Source organism: Idiotropiscis lumnitzeri, chromosome 20 (assembly GCF_059441095.1).
Source record: "Idiotropiscis lumnitzeri isolate Australia: NSW breed Sydney's pygmy pipehorse chromosome 20, RoL_Ilum_1.0, whole genome shotgun sequence".
Classification (NCBI taxonomy): Eukaryota; Metazoa; Chordata; class Actinopteri; order Syngnathiformes; family Syngnathidae; genus Idiotropiscis; species Idiotropiscis lumnitzeri.
Genome location: NC_142410.1, coordinates 8,296,605 through 8,315,649, shown reverse-complemented (window position 1 = coordinate 8,315,649; position 19,045 = coordinate 8,296,605). Strand labels below are relative to the sequence as shown.

The following is a 19,045-nucleotide window of genomic DNA, read 5'->3' as shown; positions in this document are numbered from 1 at the left end:
AGGTATGAGATGCCTGCTTTTAAACACTACTTTGCATCTTCTCTTTTGCTTGTAAAAATGTCTCACTGATATATTGATATCAAATGTGTTTATTGCTGACTTCTCAGTACTACTAGAGATGCCGGAGATGATGAGCATGTGTTTCTACTACAACTATAAAGTGATGTGGAGAGTTGGAGGGAGGGCTACACATTCAACACATAATCCATCTAATCCTACAGTCTTAAATCTTAAATAGCCCCTGCTTCCTCTCAATGGGCCAAGCATTTAAGTGTGCGCGCTAAAAGAATTCCAGGCTGACGATCCAACTAGTCCTCCTCATCAGGCTTCCTTACATCAACCCAGAGTGATTCTGGGCCAGGAGCAGTCCCTCGGAGAGCCACCTAGCCAAAAGAAGAGGAGGCGGAAAAAGACACGTTGGTGTATTTATAGAAAAATGAGGCCTCACAATACCCTTTTTTGGAGAGTGAATTATTAAGGAAGCAAAGTGCGCGGGTGCAAGTGTCCCAGTTTTCTGATTAACACTGCGAGCATCTTGGCCCTGGGATGAATCAGGGATGAGACGCAGGAGCAACTCCTTCATAAAAGTCATCACAAGACCGGACTTGCTTTTCATGCACGTTGAGTCCTCAACTCATTTGGACGCTGGCGAAATTTTTATTATTATTTTTTAGACGCTGAAAATGAGGAAGTTTTTGCAAAACAAAAAAGGCAGATCTTCATTGCGCCAGACCAAACGGAGCTCTCGATGTCAATCCAAAGATTTCTGTGAGTGTTTCGTTCCCTTTCTAATTCGAAAATAAATAGCATCCCTATGTTAGCGCTTCGGTTCTCACGGCACCAGAACGATCATTTGACTCCATGCGTGTCTTTTCTGTGTGATGATAATTCTCGCTGTGAAGTAGTTCAGAGAGGTCGACTCATTTGCAAAGGGAGCTTGTCTGCGAGGGTAATGAAGGTCCTGATCTCTGAGAAGCCTCAATTTAATTGGCTCACATGAAGTTTGTGAAGCAGGCCAGGGACCACGGGTGTGTGTGTCACGCTTCAGGTCGGAGAAATTCGGTCTAGTGGAATTAGAGCAGAAGAAGAGAGTGCCGTCTTTCCCGTTGGATTGTTCGATGGAGAGTTTTTGTGTCATGTCAGTTGATTTGAATGCATCGCTGACTTTGGGTAAGATCGGTTTGAAATTTTTCTTCCTTTTTTGAAGTGACTGTATGAGGAGCAATTGGCTTATGAGAGCTCTTAAGTTATTTCATAAAAAAAAAAAATCACCCCTCGCCCCCCCTCCCTCCAGTCCTCAGCATGCCGACGTCCAACCAAGGCTGGCCTGAGGAATTTGGATTCCAGCTCGGTGGGAATGGCCCGAGTTACATCCTGTCTGTGGAGGAAGGAAGCAGTGCCCAATTGGCCGGCCTTCAGGCTGGAGATCAAGTGTTGGAAATCGAAGGGCACAATGTTTCAACGCTCGGTCCGCAAGCTGTCGTCGCCATCGCCCAGACGCAGAAAAACATCCCCCCCAGCATTGGTGTGGTGTCCCGGATCCAGCAGGTTTGGCGTGAAGCTGATACTTTGATGCATTCGGTCGATTTGCTTTTTTTTTAAATAATATTTTGGGCTCACAGATGGATATCATACCAGGTCCTGATGGTCGTTACGGTTTCACCATTGTCGGCGACTTCCCGTTACTGGTGGAGGACTGCTCACCTTGTTCTCCGGCGGGCCGTGCGGGTTTGAGGGCGGGCGCCTGCGTCATGGAGGTCAACGGCATCCCCGTCAGGCAGCACGAGATGGCCGCGGCGCTCATCAAGTCGTCGCAGGGGAGGACGTTGCGCTTGGGCGTGCTGGGCCTCGGCGCGAGGCAGAAACGCAGCCTAAGCATGGAGGACAGTCAAATGGGCGGGGAAAGCGCAAGAGTGGACCGCAAATACAAAGCTCTGGAGTTCAACAGGAAGGTAGCAGAATATTTACACGTCAACTCCAATTTCACGTCATTTCACTCACTTGGATGGTTATTTTGCCGCCGGCAGGTTGAGCAGATTTTAAACGACGAGCCCAATGTGAAGGAGAAACTCTTCAACGTGTTGAAGCAATACGCAGCGGAGAAGAACGTCGACTGGTTGGCCTCCGTCTTGCCGGAAATCCTGACCACGGATGACCATCGACAGCTCATCTCCAGCATCAGGTGAGCGATTTCCACTCCTAAAACGACACAAAGCGAAAAGTTTCACAATTACTTGCAATTCATTCACGGAAATTCCAAAAGAGGATTTTGCTCTTGCTTAGAACTGGATTAGGCATTTTTACAACACTTTGGGTTTAGGTGGGTTCCATCTGCCACTCAGGTTAAATCCATAGTGACCTCTTAAATCTCTTCCAGTTGTCTATTACGACAAGCTGTGTTTGGATTCTGTCATTGGAGGAAGTCGTGGGTGGCTGCTAGAAAGGAGGTTTGTATTATAAAACGCCAGCCAAGTAAACAACAAATTAGCATAAAAAGATTAGAATGGATTTTTGCCCGACAACATCTTCATTAAAACCTTAATAGCTTTTATTGACGTAAAACGTCGTCGCCATTTGCTTCAGCGAAAGATGCAAGCCTTGATCTGATTGGCTCAGAGCGGATATGGTTAACCAATCAGCGGGCTTGACGTGAGTTTTGAAACATTGTTGATAATTGGCTCGTTTTTACATTTGTGAAGCAGCCCATCTGTTGTTTTAGAATATTCTTAAAACTGGAATCACTCCAAATCTCCTAAAAAAAACCACAAAAAAAAAACGAGACAGCCAGAATTACCTGTGTGTCTTCTCGCCAAAAGCGACTGCGGTCTCATTTTTCCACTCCATCCCCCGACAGTTCGTCAACAGATTGCGCTTCCTCTACAAGTGCAGCCAATAAAAGCAGCCAATTATTCTTACTATGTGGCTGCTTAGCCACAACTACTACACCACTCTTCCACCATGAAAAGAACATTCTGTTGTTTTTCTCCCCTCCAATCTGAGACAACGCGGACATTTTCAAGCGTGATTCTACTTTTATTTCGCCATGAATAATCCCCCCCCAAAAAACATACACTTCACTCCTACTTTCTTATGAATGCCATCCTTGTGATTTGCCTTTCCACAACTCTCTCACCGAGGGGATTTTTGTCTTCTGTTCTCGTTAGCCCCGCTCCAACCCCCTCCCCCCCTTCTCCCCCCCCCTCCTCCTCTTTATCTGCACCTGACATTTGGTGGTGGAGCACTCCTGCATGCTCCGACCAATATTTCTTACCCCCCCCCCCCCATTGCAAAGACAGTCTGATACTATGTTGAGCACTCCATGGCTAAGCAGTGTTTTGGAATTCGATTGTAAACATGTCCGAGCGCTAAAATGAATTGCCTGGGGTGAGTACTGTATGTTTCTTTCTAGTGTCTGCATTTTTTTTTTTGTGCAAGCCGTATTGTATCTTAGTTTTTATTGCAAAGAAAATCATTGACTGATGCGTCCGTTCACGTCCACACGTGTTTGTATTGAAAAGATTGCTGCATCGCTCACATTATAGTCTTGGACGTCAGTGTGAAGAAAGTGGACGTCTGTATCCCCCCCCCCCCCCATTGGATAAGTGAATTTTTTTTTTTTTTAACAAAACAGGTCTAGTTTCTGCTCTTACAAGGTTTGCTTTCTGACTGTTCAGGCAGTGGCTGCAGATGCAGTTGAAATGCTGCACTGCAAATGTGTCTCACCGTTTTTGTTTTTTTTAAGTCTCGAAATTATAACTGGCACTATGCGTGTGTTTCAGGATGAAACCACAATGCATTGTTGTTATTGTGGCTTCTAATTTGTGCTGAGTTCTTGCTTTATTATTATTTTTTTTATTTAATTTTGCTCCAGAGAATTGTCAAATTTACAGTTTCGCCTCTGACTCACACATCCGAAGGCCAACACATGAAATGAAACGAGGTCTGCTCTTTTGTAGTTTACCTGCTCGTCATCATTCTTCCCTTTGGAGAAATACACCGCTGCCTCCCTGCTCGCTTCCTCCTCTACAAGCCTTTATCTGATAATTATAGATTCTCTCTTCCTTGTAAATGAGGTCAAGTCGGGACACTCGTATAGTTTCCTGGAGTAGAGGCGGGAAACTTTTTTTTTTTGTGATGAGGTGTTTTTTTTTTTTTTAACAAGTCACTCAATTTACTTCTGGAACTAATGGCTGAAACACACACGCACACGCACACGCACACGCACACACACTAAGAGACGTACTGTCATAGCTTTCTGGTACAAATAGATGACAGAAGAGACACAGACAACAAACAGCGAGGGGCTTCGTGGGCGTCGACACCAACATGGCTGCAGAACATTTATTTAAATCTCAGGTTTTGTTTATTTTTTATTTATTTTTGTCGCGTGTGCATGGGGTGGCGAAGGAAAACTCAAATTGTTTTATTCTCACCGTCAGTATTGCATAGGTAAATATAAATGAGCTAAAAAAATTGACGTTCTTTTTTCTTTTTTTAATCCCAAGAGGTTCATAAAATAATACCCAGAGGAGGCTCACTGCAGACTACGCGATCGAGGCCTGTTGCTGAAGTTTGGGTGAAAAATTCATAAGTTGGATCAGCTTCAATTCTGCCTTTAATCTGATTTTTGTGATGATTCAGAAGACCTCTTTTAAATGAAATCAACTTCAGGATTTTTTTTTTTTTTTAATAAAAAAATATAATTGCCTATCGTCCCTGTGAGTCACACAAAATGAATTAAATAATTTAAATTGTTTTTCATTCCATGAGGGGGAGAAAAAAAAAATACAGAACGGTGAGCAGTTTTAGTGAATTGGTAAAAAAGTCCTCAGGTCAATAAGACGATGACAGCTTCCTGCTTTGTGTTTGTGGCAAAGTGACGAATAGGCGGAAGTGTGGGAGATGCTGTAGATGGAGAGAGAGAGAGAGAGAGAGTGAAAAAGAGGGAGGTTGCCGAGGAGGAATCCCATGCTCATTCACTCCCACACCTTTTTTCTCTTGCTGTATTCCGGCTCTGCTGCAGTCAGACTCCTTTTGACTTCTCCTTCGACTCACTTCAATCTTTGCTTTCTCTCTGAGCTTTTAAAGATTTTCAACTTCCCGCTTCAAGACTCGTCTGTCTACTTTTAAACTGGAGGCTGATAAAGATTATATTGGATGTAAACATCAGCAATGAATTTGTTTCTACCAGTTGATCAGTCGATAGATAGATCCTAAACTCTGACTCGACTCTTGTGGACTGATAATCACCTTCCCCGTTTTGTTCACATGCTGCCATGTTGGCCAGAATCTTCATTCCAAAGAAGCACCGGCAGCGCTTCGACGAGTCCGTCTCCCAGAACGTAATCAACAGGCTGTGTCGCAGTAAGAGCATCAGCGAACCGCAGGGCAGAATTCGCCGGAGCCGGAGCGAGGACCACTCGGACCGGCACCATGGGACCAAACGGGCCAGTTCGGTACCCCGGGATGGGGGGGAAGCCGGTGGGAGGGGCGAGGTGGAACGGGACAAAGGCCACAGGAGGTCAGTCCCCGGGGTACCGACGCATCCTCCCATCGGACCCGGTCAGAGGTGAGTAACCGTCATCTCAAACCCGACTGCTGTCAAAGTGGAAAAGCGCGAGTCAGGATAATCACGAGTTCACAAAATGGAGATAAGATAAAAATTTGTATGGTCACAAATTCAAATCACCTTAAGTACCCCGAAAAAACTGAAAGAAACTGTTTCGTATGGTGTGCTTCTTCACGTGCGTTGTTTCTATTTCAATCCCTCATGCTGTTGTTTGAGTAGCGCCTCCTGCAGGACGAATCAAGTATTGCTCCTCAGGCGACTCTAAACAGGCAGTGGAAATTTTGTTGCTGGCGGGCCTGTATGTTTAATCTTTCTCTTTGAAAAATGACATTTTTGGAGTCGGTGGACTATAAATGCGCGGGGGGGGTCACAAAGAGGGCGATTCCAATTTCCGTCACGACGCAATGTACGATTGTGACTACTGTAGATGCATATTGAGTATCGGCTATTCATCCCGTGTCGAGTGCCAGATGTACTTTTAAAGCCATTGTCTCCCCCGGAGTTGCGTTACGTAATCGTCGGGTGGGTGACGATTTGAGTGTGACAAGCTGCTTTGTGTATGACGACTTTGGGGAGTGTGAAACGGCCTTGAGCTGCACGAGCGCCTCCGTTACCCCAACACCCTCCTCGTGGATCTGCATTTACTTACGTAACAGCTGACAAGCTATGAGGAACATCTATTCTGGCCTCTTGCCCCCGTTTACCTCAAGGAAGCTTGCCTTGACTCATCTCCATGGCAACCTGCTTATTCCTGCGAGAGCGGTTACCGTATATAGGCCTATACAAATGATGCCCTTTTGTTTTGTTTTTTTCTCCATTGGGGTAAACAGCGGAAAAACGGCGTTATCGGTAACATGTCGTGAAAAAGTACGAGCTAAAAGCACTTCTCTCGTATCGTCAATCTCATAACGCGTGTTCCCGTTTCTTGCTCAGGCTCATCCGCGTTTATAGAGGAAAGAAGACCTTTGGCTTCACACTGCGAGGTCACGCTCCAGTCTGCATCGATTCAGTCATCGCAGGTGTGATTCTATCTTTAAATCCAATAACCAAGTGCGGTGTGTGTGTGTGTGTTGCGGTTTTCACCACTGGGGGTGGTTTTGATAAAAATGAATGTAGCAGGAAGCTCATGTCACTCACAGATGAAGTTTAAAGAGAAAAATTACAAGCAGGCTCATGTCCATGATGACAATAATTGAAGGAGCGGTTTCCTAGTAACCATTTGTTGGTAATTTATTGTCTCGCTTATGATTTATTTTTATTTTTTTTTAACAAATATTGATCATGGCCAATGACCAATGTGGCTAAGTAAAAAAAAAAGTCAAAATAGGATTCATACAAAAAAAAAGCAGTGGTCCCCAACCACTGGCCCGCGGCCCGGTACTGGTCCGCAGGCCACTTTGGACAAGGTCACGACGAAAAAAAAAAAACAAAAAAAAACTTGCACTTGTTGTATATCAAGATGCAAATTGTGTCGTATTAAACATACATAATTATAAAAAATTAGATTTTGAGCATAATTTTATTTGACTTCAGCTGTTAAAAAAAATTCCTCTCACGAGCAGCCGAATAACTGTCCGGACATGTGAGTGTGGGTTGGCGTGCGCGCTTGTTTCATGATGACGCCGCTCCCGCCCACCATCATGTGCTGGAGAACACGTTGACTCAGTGGGCCTTATGGAGGTTGGTATGGAGATGGCGGAGGTGGCTGGCGTGACTTTCGCAGAGCCTCAGCCGAGGACCAGAAGAGCATTTTTTTTTTTTCCGCACTTTGACACTTTATACGGTCGCGGCGCACTCATCATAGTTTCCCCCTGAGAGCCGTGTTGTATTACGTAACAAAATGTCACATGGACATGAGATTGTTTGTTGGCGCTTTTGTTCGTTGTCATACGCAGACTGACAGAATGACATTCGTCACCATTCTCGGAATTCTCTGGCGCACACACGCGGAGTTTCTCGGGTGTCTGATTTTTAGATTTTTTTTTGTCATCTCCCTCTCAGATAGTCCCGCGGAAGAATGTGGACTAAAACCGGGCGACCGCATCCTCTTTCTCAATGGACTGGACATGAGGTCAGCTACTCACATACTTAAGAGCGCATCTTTTTGTATTCGGACGCCGACAGAAAAGAGCAAAACAAACACGGATGAAATTGGTTGCGTGTGTGATGCAAATGACTACCGTTTATATAAGCAGAACTCTTCTTGTGGGAGGCGTCGTAGTTCTTCTGTGTACAACTTCTCGCCCTGCGGATCGCAGAGGACACGGGTGGGAGTGAGACTGAAAAACACACGAAGAACACAACAAAACAACAAACACACACTGGCGGAAAACAGGGAGCTTAAATACAAGCAAACTGACGAGACGATGAGGTACACCTGGACGAGACGCGAGTGGCTGAGGGAATGTCCCTGACAACAACAGGTGGAGCCAAAAACCTAACGACGACAGGACACGAGCAAGACCTATGATATGAAATCAGAATCGAATCGAAATAACAAAACCACGTGGCGTGACAGTGGCGGTCCTCGCTCGAAGGGAACCCGTCCTCCACCCAAGTGTGTCCTGGATGCGATTTTAGCCAATTAAACAGTCGCGGGACATGATTGAGGTCAAACTTGAGACTTAAAAAAAAAAATCCGGCGAGGGCGAGTCCACAAGGGGGCGCTAATTCGCCATACAAATGCTGATGTTTGTCTAATAATATAATTGATTAATAATAATAATAATAATACAAATAATACTGTTAAGTGATAAAAACAATTTGGACTAATTAATTGCAACATTTTCCGTAACTGATTGTCATCATGCATAAGAAAATAATTTGAAAACCATATCGCACAGCAATATTTCTTTTTTATCGTGGGGTGTGTGACACTCCGTCACTACATCCCGAAACATTTTATGGCCACAAAAAAAATGTGTGAGCAAGAAATCGAAGTAGATTCTCAGTCGTGGCAAGCCTTGATGGCGCAGTTGGCAGCGCGTCAGTCTCATAATCTGAAGGTCGTGAGTTCAAGCCTCACTCGGGGCAACTGTTTTGTAAACAAAATATTTCCAAGGATGTTTGGAACCATCTCTTTTGCCGCATCTTATTATCGATCTCATAATTTTTCACTTAAACCCGGCGAAACAGGATGAGTCATCCTTTCTCTCTGCAACGACTAAAAGTACATCATTTGTTTCACCCGCCTTCTTTTTATTCCCTGCGTAGGAACTGTTCCCATGAAAAAGTGGTGTCAATGCTGCAAGGCAGCGGCGCCATGCCCACTCTGGTGATCGAAGACGGTCCGTCCGATTACTCGTCAGACCCGACAGACCCGGAGGAAACTCCCAGTCTGTCTTCCAACACGTTGCCGCGCTCGAGGTGAGAGCTCCAAAACGAAAGGGCGGACGACTTGTTCGGCGCAGGGAGTCTGAACGTGTGTGAAAATGTGCCCGCTGGGTGCAGATCTCCTGTCCTCAGCTCCCTCCAGTGGGTGGCGGAGATCCTTCCACCAAGCATCAAAGTCCACGGGCGGACGTTCAGCCAGCAGCTGGAGCACTTACTGACAATCCAGGAACGCTACACCGTCTGCAAGGCTCTGGAGACCTTCTTTCAGCACAGGTCAGCACAACATGGAGTCACTTTAAAAAAAAATAAAATAATAATTCGCCTTGAACCTCCCAAAAAAGAGAGAGAAAGTGTGAAAGAAAAAGATCCATTTGGCATACTTTGACCAGCACTGAAAGTAGAGTTGCTGTTGCCGGGGAAACGGTGCAGTACAGGACACAAGACGGGTGAGGATGATGCAGGCGAGAAAAAGCAACCAGAAGCCATTTCACAACCCAAAAAAAAATGAATTGTCCCTTGTATCGACTCACAGCTTGTTTTTTTTTTAATATATAAAAAAATCCTACTTCAAGTGGAGTTCGAAACAAATCCACCCAAACATTATTCAAGCTAAGACAAAGGTGTCAAACGCAAGGCCCGGGGGCCAGATCTGGCCCCAACCTCATTTTATGTGGCCCGCAAAGGGCAAATCATTGGCGTCCACTTCCTATTCCTACCACATTTTCGTCACTTTTAACAACATTGAGATATGAGATATTGTCATTTATTTGTTACCAATCCTCCCCCTTTTAAAATAAATTAAAAAAATAGTTGAACAAACAATTAGTTCCTGGCTTCTGATTCTGTCATAACGGCGCCCTGAGGGAAACCATAACGACGACGTGGCCTGTCCACAAAAATGAATTTGACGCTCCTGAGCTACGAGACCAGAATTCTATTTGTGTGTGTGTGTGTGTGTGTGTTTGTTGTGATGCAAATGTGACAAGAGGCATTCAAGGCATCAACACACAAATGTCCTCCCACTGTTTGATAATCTCGTTTACACCTTCCTCCTCCGCGCCATCACCAATGCCGAGAATTTACATCTGTATTTGGAGTGCTTGTTTATACATCAAGAGAATATGTGTTTGTTTGTTTTTTTTTTTTTGCAGGAATGTGGACACCCTCATAGTCGATGTGTTTCCAGTATTGGACACACCAGCTAAGCAGCTCATCTGGCAATTTATTTACCAGTTGCTGACTTATGATGAGCAGGAACGCTGTCAGAGCAAGCTGTCACGTTTCCTGGGTTTCAAAAGCAGTGGTGAGCTGAAGTTATGGCGTAGCAACTATTAAAGGGGACGTCAACTCTCAAAAATTATTTTGGGTAAAATGTTCCATGTGCCTTCGGTAGTCGAAACATGACCTTCTGATTAATATAATAATTGTGGAATATGAGTTAAGCAGCAAAATTGTAAAAAAAAAAAAAAAAAACAAAACGCGATATTAATCCGAATGCTGAGTTGCGACTCGTGGGCCTTCATAAAAAATATTCTTGGGTTGACTTCCCCTTTGACTGGATCAAGACACTTCCCGTCGTCTTATTTTGGCCTCCACGTGTGGCTCGTGGTGAAATGGTTATTCCTGTTTCGGTGATTCGCGTCTGTATTCTGTTTGGGTGTTTTACAGCCGTTTTAGAGCCTGACGCCGGCTCGGAGCACCACCGGAGGAGCAGCTCCGTGCGAATATCCGGGACGTCGTATCGCGGCTGCGCGCGGGAGAGGAGTTCTGACGATTGCATCATCGGAACTCACCTGGGAATGGGTAGGCCGCATGCTACAAGCGACGGCCTGGAAAGAACATTTATTAGAGGTCGTTCTTCAAGAAAAATATAAATATAGCATTTTTTTTTAAACTTGTACGCAAAAGTGAGCACTTCTCAACCCATGCTGTAAAATTGAACATTTTAAGACTGTCCTGTCAAGGCAAGCAAGTCGTTCACCCAACATATATATTTTTTGACACGCAACCTTGTCAGTCGCGAATAAAAATATCACCTTTCTCATTATTGTCCGCATAGCTCCCCCCCCCCCCGCTTCTGCCTTTGCTTTATTCTGCCGCCACTTCATCCTCTCCCCTCTCATCTGGGGGAAGGATGCAAGAGGACGTCACTCGTCATGCTTTATTGTGCTTCAGGGATTCATGTGGATGAATGTGGCAGCCAAGAGGAGAGGCAGTCAGGAGACGGAACCTCCTTTCCCGAGTCTCCTGACCTCAGTCACGTACGTAGAACGCCTGCATCGGCATGAGACGCTTGCCGCTACGTGCTTTTTTTTTTTTTTTTGAAGGTCCGCTGTTCACAACAGCTTCTGATCAGCTTGACCTTCAAAGTCTCATCCCGCCGCCTTTGTGTGCTAATCATGCCTCCCATCATAGATGTCAGGTGTGTACGCCGAGCTGGAGAGTGTGTACGCAGGGAAGAGTGTATCTCCGCTGCACGGGGGCACCCCGGCCGAGACCGAGGGGCCGGGACAGACTGAGGCCTACGGCCGCTCTCTATCCCCCCTCACACTCCCCCCTCTCAAAGGTACTCCAAACACCCACAATATATGTGCACACACTCCAAAAGCGCTTTCGTTCTCTTCTCATCAACGCGTCATTGTTACATAATCAAAATGTGACATGGAGGATGAAAACATATCGGAGTCTAATGTAATAAATATAAACACTGAGCTACTTGTACTACTAATAATAATAATAATGTTATTAATAATATTATTAATAATATTACTAATAACAGCACTAATAACATTACTAATATCACCAATATTAATATTAATATTAATATTAATATTAATATTAATATTAATATTAATATTAATATTAATATTAATATTAATATTAATAATAGTAATTGATTGCGATTAATCACTTTTTTTGCTACAATTTTATATAAATATATAAATATATTTACTTGAGTAAAATTTTGTAATGAGCGTGAAATTAAAAAAAAAAGTATTTTTTGTCATGCACTGCTCAATTTTTTTTTTTAATTATTCTTATTTTTTTTTTTATAGAATACGGCAAAATTATCCACAATACATCCTTCTCTACAGCTAGATCATCACGCTCCCATTTTCCAGGTAACCGTAAATCAGGCCTGTCGCTCACCTGGAAGGAGCCCCTCCCCACCAACGTCTACGGGATCCACCACCAAAGCAGCGTGGACTCCAACCCCTACGTCAGCCTGGAGAGCCCGCCGACCTCACCCCAACACAGCCCCGGCACGTTGGGCCGCCGCAAGAAGCTGTTCACCTTTTCCCGCCCGCCCCGCAGCCGCGACACCGATAAGTTCCTTGATGCTCTCAGCGAGCAGCTGGGCCACCGGGTCACTCTGGTGGATGACTACGTGCCGGGCGAGAACGACTATGAGGAGGTGAGGAAAATGTATCTTATTTATTATTTTTTTTTTTAACTGTGCTTTTGATGTTTGAGTGAACATTTTTCATGTTGCACTTTGGCATTAGAGGGTTTGAAATGTGTGCTACAATGACCACTTGTGTCACATGAACAGATATATCAAGGTGCTTGTCACGGTTTCAGAAGAAAAGGTGTGTCTGTAAGTAAAATATGATCAAAGTATTCTTGGTAGAGACGATTTATAGTAAGGACCGGGAAATACAGTGCTGGTTTCATCTATGACACCAATTTTTAAATTTCATTCCATTTCATATTTTCTTTTCTCCTGTTTATAACGAAAACGTTTGCTACCCCTGCAATAGAACGAGATGCATTTAAAATGAAGCGTGGTATTCATAAATTGTATTTTATATTTAGAGTATAATTATGTTGTTTTTGGGTTCGCACGCCCTCCCGTCCAAACATATGCGAAAATTTTCTTATTTTTTACGGAGGAGGCTCAGGGGATCTTCACTTCACTTCAAAATCAACTCAAATTCCATCTGGCAATTGATTGAAAAACGCAACCAAACTAAACCCAATCGAACATGAATGTAAGTAGCCTCGCAAAACAAGCAACACGTGCACAAAAAAAAAAAAAACATTTGTTATGAACCCATTCGCTGCCATTGACGGATATAGACGTCAAAAAGTCCATTCATTTTTCCTGGGCTGGCAGTGAATGAGTTAAATCACATTTAATTATCTGTCGTCGCTGTTTCAATACAAGTCCTCATCCGACAAATATGGTAAAGCTGATTTCGTGTTCCCTCCCTCAGATGAGCTTCCCAGAGGATCAGGACAAGGGCTTCATGAATCGGCAGCTCAGTAACGGCAGCAGCGAGGACCACAGTAGCAGCGACGAGGTTTCCTCTCCCTGCTACTCTTCTGGCTCCGAGCACATCCCCCCTCCTCCTAAACAGAGCCCCCCACCTCCTCCACCCTTCCAGGTCTTGTTAACGCCACCAGTCCAGTTCACGGACTCCCTGCCACCCGTCCGCTTCTCGCCAGAACACGTCCCCCGCAGTCGGATGCCCTTCCAGCCCCACCACCCCATCATCCCGCCTCCTCCCCCCCCTCTGAGGAGCCTCCTGTCCAACCGCTCCCCCCTCCACAAGGTGCGGCCCGCCAGGGAGGACGCGACCGACCAGCGCTTCCAAACGCTGTCTCGCGGCCGCACCACCTTCACCACCACCACCATCCTGCGCTCGTCCCGGCCCGGCTACCTCCCCCGCCAGCTCAGCCAACCGCAGCCCGTTTGCCAGCCGTCCCCACTTCCGTCTCCGCAGACGTTGCGGCCCAGCCAGCTGGTCCTACACAGGCACCATCAGCTCCACCACCAACACAGCTACCAGGGCCCGCTGCCCCCGTCCCTCGAAGATCACAGCCCACCGCGAGGTTGCAAGCAAGACGCCGAAATTTCGTTTTGCAAACCTCCGACCGCTCACGCCGCGCTCTCCAGCCACGCTAAAATCCCAAGACAAGAACCAGAGTCCAAGCAGGTAACACCTCAACTTCATCATTTTCTTTAACATCTTGTTTTAATTTTTTTTTTTTGTTCTAAATTCTCATTTCAAGGGAGCTCCACCTCCTCCTCCACCTTTGCCCCCGCCGTGCGACCCTCCTCCTCTGCCTCAACCAGGTCAAGCCTCAGACACCAACCACATGAGTGTGAAGAGGCTGCGCTGGGAGCAGGTGGAGAACTCAGAGGGCACCATCTGGGGTCAGGTGGGCTCAAGTTGCACCTTCCACATACACTAAAAAAAAAAATAAAAAAATACAGGAGCGGCTCGAACCTCTCAAATGTTACGAGCACACTGAGAATGTCTCTCTTTGCTCAGCTCGGGGAAGATTCCAACTACGACAAGCTCACAGACATGGTCAAGTATTTGGACCTTGATCTGCACTTTGGTACTCAACGCAGATCCAGTAAGTTGCCGTGGATGTTTTCTCGTCTTCCTGTGTCATCATTTCATTGCGCCACCTTACCACCTCACGCTATTTGTACCATTTTTTTTTTTTTAATTTTTGTTCAAATCTTTGCCAGAAGCCATATAAGTAAAAAAAAAAATGTTGTTTTGTTTGTACTTTCACAGTCACAGTCCTCAAATCCATTCTCCATCAGGCACCAATTTCACCCACCACCGAGTCCGGTTATAACACAGTTCTGCCGCAGAAAAAGACAAATCGTATTCAGCAGTCAGTGAACTTTGGCCCCATGTGACTCCTCACATGACAGAACTGTGTTATTAACTTATCATCCTGGAATGTTTGTGTCTGTGTTACTGTCTATGTGTGTGTGTGTGTGTGTGTGTGTGTGTGCGTTTTATCGATCCCCGGTGCCTGGAGAAGTCGTCCTCACAATGTTGTTTAATTACCAGTGTCTCCACCAGAGCCGACCTTCCTGCCCGAGAACTTTAAAAAGAAAGACGTTTTGGAGATTCTCTCTCACAAGAAAGCCTACAACGCATGTGAGTAAAAACAAAAATAAACACATGAAGAAAAATAAATAATATTGAGTTGGATTTCTTTGGATCAGTGTTCAGAGGTGTTCCGGATGTTTTGGTTATTTTTCTGTGTACGCTTTGTATTGGATCGCGGAGTGTTTTCAATGGAAGCCGTAGGTTGCCATGGCGACAAGAGGAGGCACAGCTGTTGCCTCACATGCTGTGCTAATTGTTTTTGTTAACGGAGGTGTTTAATTAGAGAGCGTTGATAAACCTGTCAGCATCAGTGCAGGCTCCGCTCGGGCTGCCTTTTTTTGTTTTTGTTTTTCACACTCCATCACGTGAGTGATCAATAGGAGTGTTGCCATGGCGATCGAGGGGAATCTTACGTTTTCGCCTCAGAATATCCCCGAGGCTTCCACCGATAGCGGGGCATCATTCTTGCATGCACGGCTGACAAGTGTAATTGGCGACCACCTCCTTCTCCTCATAGCCATCCTCATCGCCCATCTGAAGCTCTGGCCCGACGAGCTCCGCCAGGTCCTGATGGACATGACCACCGATAGGCTGGAGCCCGCCCACATCAAGCAGCTGCTGCTCTACGCCCCCGACGAGGACGAAGTGAAAAAATACGAGCAATTCGACCAGGACCCGGCTAAACTGAGCGAGCCCGACCAGTTTATTTTCCAGGTAGCTGCGCCGCAATGCTGATAGGAAACATAATTTGGAATCGATGCAACACGAGCGGTGCTCCGTTCCAGATGCTGATGGTGCCCGAGTATAAGACCCGTCTGAGGAGTCTCCACTTCAAGATCACCTTGCAGGAGAGGATGGAAGAAATGAAGGTGGCCTATGATTATATCTATAAGGCTTCAGTGGAGCTGAAAACCAGCAAGAAATTGGCCAAAATCCTTGAGGTGAAGGCAACTAATGTTTTGATAGTTAACGAAAACTAACTAAATAATTATGCTATATAAATAATTAAAATTGAAAATACATTTTTGGAAAAACAAAAATGAATATAATGTGTGTTTATAAAACTAACTAATTATGTCCTTATTTTTATTTTATTTATTTTTTTTTTTATTAAATATAACTTGTGAGCTTTTGGGTTTTATTTTCATTTTTTATTTATTATTAGAATTTTTTTGTAATTATTCCGGTACAAGAGAAGGAAGGTTAAACGGACATTTATCTTACATTATTACAAAATAAGTGACTTATTTTTATTTATTTTTTTTAATCTTCCGCTGCATATATTAAAAATAATAATTAAAACTAAGACTAATAAAAAATAAAAATATTTTTTAAAAAAACAAAAAAAACATAAGAAACCTGTTCCACAAGCTAATCAAACTGAAATTTAACAAGCATGTCGAAACAAAAAATAACTTAAAAAAAATTGTGTTTGACATATTTCGATGCCGACGAGCTCTTTCTACTGCACACAGTTTGTACTCGCAATGGGGAATTACCTAAACAACGGCCAACCCAAAAGCCACAAGACGACCAGCTTTAAGATCAACTTCCTCACCGAGGTGCAGCCCGGCTCAATTTTCGTCTCTCCGGATCAAACAATCCCGTCTAATCATTTTATTGCATCTGCCAGCTCAGCACGACCAAAACGGTGGATGGGAAATCAACTTTCCTCCACATTCTGGCTAAATCCCTGTGCCAGCATTTCCCGGAGCTTCTTAACTTTTCCAGAGACCTCACCACGGTGCCTCTGGCAGCCAAGGGTAAGATGCAATGACGTCATCAGAGAAGCGGAACATGCGGTCAGAGTAGCATTCCGTCGAGATTCTTTTAAGAAGCATTGCAAAATTTGTTTTTGCAGTAAACCAGAGGGCGGTCACCACAGAGATGAGCGACCTTCTCGCCACCATCCAGGACATCAGAGCGTCGTGTTTGAAAATCCCCCTCACTTCCGAGGACCACTTTGCGTCTGTCATGAGTGTACGTTATCGAAAATACAAAAACTTGACTTTACCCAACCGGGTTTTGATGCGTTAATGTCAAAGAAAAGCTGCGCTAGTTTGTGACATGACTCGACTGGGATATTTCATGTGTGTGGTTCAACAGAGTTTTCTGGAGAACAGCCACCCTGCAATACAATCTCTGGAGTCTCTGCAAAGCCGAGCAATGGAGGAGTTCTCCAAAGTGGCCTCCTTCTTTGGAGAAGACAGCAAATCCACCAGCACCGATTCCTTTTTCGCCATTTTCGCAGAGTTCATTTCTAAATTTGAGGTGAGCTGATGGATCAGAACAGTTGAGTTTTTGGTGGTGGTCTGCCAAAATAAAGGGGGTCTTCGGTTTAGGACAAGGATGGGCAACTTGAACGATGAAGTGGGGGGGGGGGGGCATCAGCGCTACTTGCACGCCACAATGGCAGGAAGAGAATCTTAATATTTTTGTAATGCTCACAAATGCACACACGGTTCGGTATCAGGTAGCAAAGTCTGCATCACGGGTGCGCCAACAACCACTTGTGCAAAGAAGTTTAAAAAACAATTGAATATATTCTTGAATGACACAAATTTAGTTACTCCTCACATACTTCAAACAAACTGTTATCGGTTCTGGGGAAACACACAAACTGCTGTTTGTGTACTTTTGAGTTCGGTGCTTTTGTGGCAACTTGGGTTGAAATCTTTCATAAAACAGCTGCTGGGAAAAATGAAGCGCTTTCAGGCTAGATCATTACCGTTAAATGACACCAGATGGCGCCAAAGCAATGTTTTTATATTAGCCATATTAGAGTATCAACAGTGAGTTTTTCAGCAAATTATATAGAATAACTAAAATAACAACCTCACTCCGAATAGAAAAAAATGAAAATAGCATGTCGCGAGCACACTGAATATATTAAACTAACAGGTTCTTTATTTGTTCTTCCAGAGGGCCCTCAATGAGACCCAAACCCCTGAAAACCCAAGAAGCCCCAGACTGTCCTCAACACTGGCCTGGTAGATGTGACACAAGCCCGATCCCCACAACCAAAGTGCCAAAAAAAAAAAAAATCACACATGGTGACGACCCCCAAAAAAAAGGTCCGGGTAGAAAGGAGATCCAGCGAGCGAGATCCTGCACCCATGTCGGTGATCAGGAGTGCCCCCGTGTGGAGGAGAGCTGTTACTGCAGCTCCCCACAGTCGGCACTTGACCAATTGTAATATTTAAACGACTACAGAAAGTTGAGATAAATACATTCTATTTATTGTAAGATTATAATCAATGTATATTTTAATAACGTTGTAAGGTATTAGCGAAGATGTAGGCGTAGTAAATTATTGAATATTAAAAAAATAAAATAAAAAAAAAAGAGAATCAATTATCGGAATAAGAACTGAGCAAGCCTAAGGTAATTTTTTATTAAAAAATAAATAAATAAATTCCTTTGTTAGAGGGAGCAATTGTGGTATACTTCATGCCATTTTTTTGGCACACTTTACGTGACTCGATTCTGGATTAAAATAGAATATTGAAGCATTTCATCTATTTGTGTCACGACAGAATTGATGACGAATTCTCTTGAAGCTTCTGGCTTTTCCCAGTCCGTGGACTTGCGGGTGTTAACCCAACAAAGGACCTGTAAATGATCCATTGTAAGTGCTTTTTTGGTTGCCACGGTAACCTCATGACTCATCCACAGTGTACCAGAAGCTGTGGTGTACCGACTCTGTGTTGTATTCTTGAGATTGTCAATTCCCATGTCTTGGCTATGCACTGCTCATCGTTTTCCGAGCTCCGGTTTTCGATTTTGTCGTTGGAAGAGTCACTCGACTGTATTATTTGTAAGTGTTGCACAGCTTTCAAAAGTGGAGTGTTAGCTCTCATAAAACGCAACCAGAACTGCTGCTAAGTATCGTAACTGTGTTCCGGGTCTAAATCGGTTGCATGTTTTTGCAGGTGGTAGCAAACGATCTCCAGTTTAAAAAAATGAACATACGGTAGTTCTATTGAGCGTTTTTTTTTTGTCTTTTGTGTTTTTAGTAGAAGTCATGTGATTGTTTGACTCCTTACGTTTGAATCAATGCTTTTTTTTTTCCCCTTCAAAGTTTTTGATCTATAAAACAAGTATGTCGCTCGAAAGTAGCATCTCTTCATTTGCACCAAATATTTCTAGAGAATGATGACTTACTCGTTTTCGTGACGCCGATCGTCCATCTTTTCTTTGGAGTTGGATTGCCGCCACTGTGATACAAATACAGGACTGTGTTAATGCTGGAATTTCACTTTTTTTACATTTCATACCCACA

At 44.3% G+C, this 19,045-nt stretch overlaps 2 protein-coding genes and 1 non-coding gene across 5 annotated transcripts; 2 read left to right on the top strand and 1 right to left on the bottom strand.

Annotated features, from left to right (window-relative positions):
* Positions 1–75: 75 nt before the first annotated feature.
* LOC148317488 (uncharacterized) lies at positions 76–4,021 on the bottom strand. Of its 2 annotated transcripts, XM_088285304.1 has the most exons (5): positions 3,962–4,021; positions 2,795–2,875; positions 2,002–2,199; positions 1,705–1,871; positions 76–383 (listed from the first exon to the last, which is right to left on the bottom strand). In XM_088285304.1, the coding sequence occupies exons 2-4, from the start codon at positions 2,829–2,831 to the stop codon at positions 1,804–1,806; spliced, it is 303 nt and encodes a 100-aa protein (XP_088141430.1). In that variant the 5' UTR covers positions 2,832–2,875; positions 3,962–4,021; the 3' UTR covers positions 76–383; positions 1,705–1,803. The 2 variants fall into 2 exon arrangements, 1 of the variants encoding a protein (XP_088141430.1); XR_015840088.1 differs by lacking the exons at positions 2,795–2,875; positions 3,962–4,021 and adding an exon at positions 2,305–2,509.
* On the top strand, positions 3,281–19,005 carry grid2ipb (glutamate receptor, ionotropic, delta 2 (Grid2) interacting protein, b). Of its 2 annotated transcripts, XM_088285296.1 has the most exons (23): positions 3,281–3,384; positions 5,288–5,569; positions 6,503–6,588; positions 7,571–7,640; positions 8,783–8,935; positions 9,020–9,175; positions 10,054–10,205; positions 10,571–10,705; positions 11,078–11,163; positions 11,318–11,468; positions 11,959–12,317; positions 12,456–12,500; positions 13,120–13,842; positions 13,919–14,068; positions 14,182–14,269; positions 14,722–14,811; positions 15,281–15,477; positions 15,549–15,704; positions 16,239–16,325; positions 16,397–16,526; positions 16,625–16,743; positions 16,870–17,034; positions 17,686–19,005. In XM_088285296.1, the coding sequence occupies exons 1-23, from the start codon at positions 3,371–3,373 to the stop codon at positions 17,755–17,757; spliced, it is 3,666 nt and encodes a 1,221-aa protein (XP_088141422.1). In that variant the 5' UTR covers positions 3,281–3,370; the 3' UTR covers positions 17,758–19,005. The 2 variants fall into 2 exon arrangements, with proteins under 2 accessions (XP_088141422.1, XP_088141423.1); XM_088285297.1 differs by lacking the exon at positions 3,281–3,384 and having other exon boundaries at positions 4,777–5,569.
* On the top strand, positions 8,530–8,602 carry trnam-cau (transfer RNA methionine (anticodon CAU)). The gene has a single exon. It is a non-coding gene; the product is annotated as a tRNA-Met (tRNA).
* Positions 19,006–19,045: the final 40 nt, after the last annotated feature.

Bases quoted from the DNA above. Each gene is read 5' to 3' on its own strand.
- LOC148317488 (XM_088285304.1), bottom strand. From the start codon at position 2,831: ATGAGACCGCAGTCGCTTTTGGCGAGAAGACACACAG. The intron at 2,200-2,794 runs GTAATTCTGGCT...GTGTCGTTTTAG, and splicing joins TTTGGCGAGAAGACACACAG to GAGTGGAAATCGCTCACCTG. The intron at 1,872-2,001 runs GTGAGTGAAATG...CTCCATGCTTAG, and splicing joins GCGGCAAAATAACCATCCAA to GCTGCGTTTCTGCCTCGCGC.
- grid2ipb (XM_088285296.1), top strand. The intron at 10,706-11,077 runs GTAGGCCGCATG...ATTGTGCTTCAG, and splicing joins CGGAACTCACCTGGGAATGG to GGATTCATGTGGATGAATGT. The intron at 11,164-11,317 runs GTACGTAGAACG...CTCCCATCATAG, and splicing joins AGTCTCCTGACCTCAGTCAC to ATGTCAGGTGTGTACGCCGA.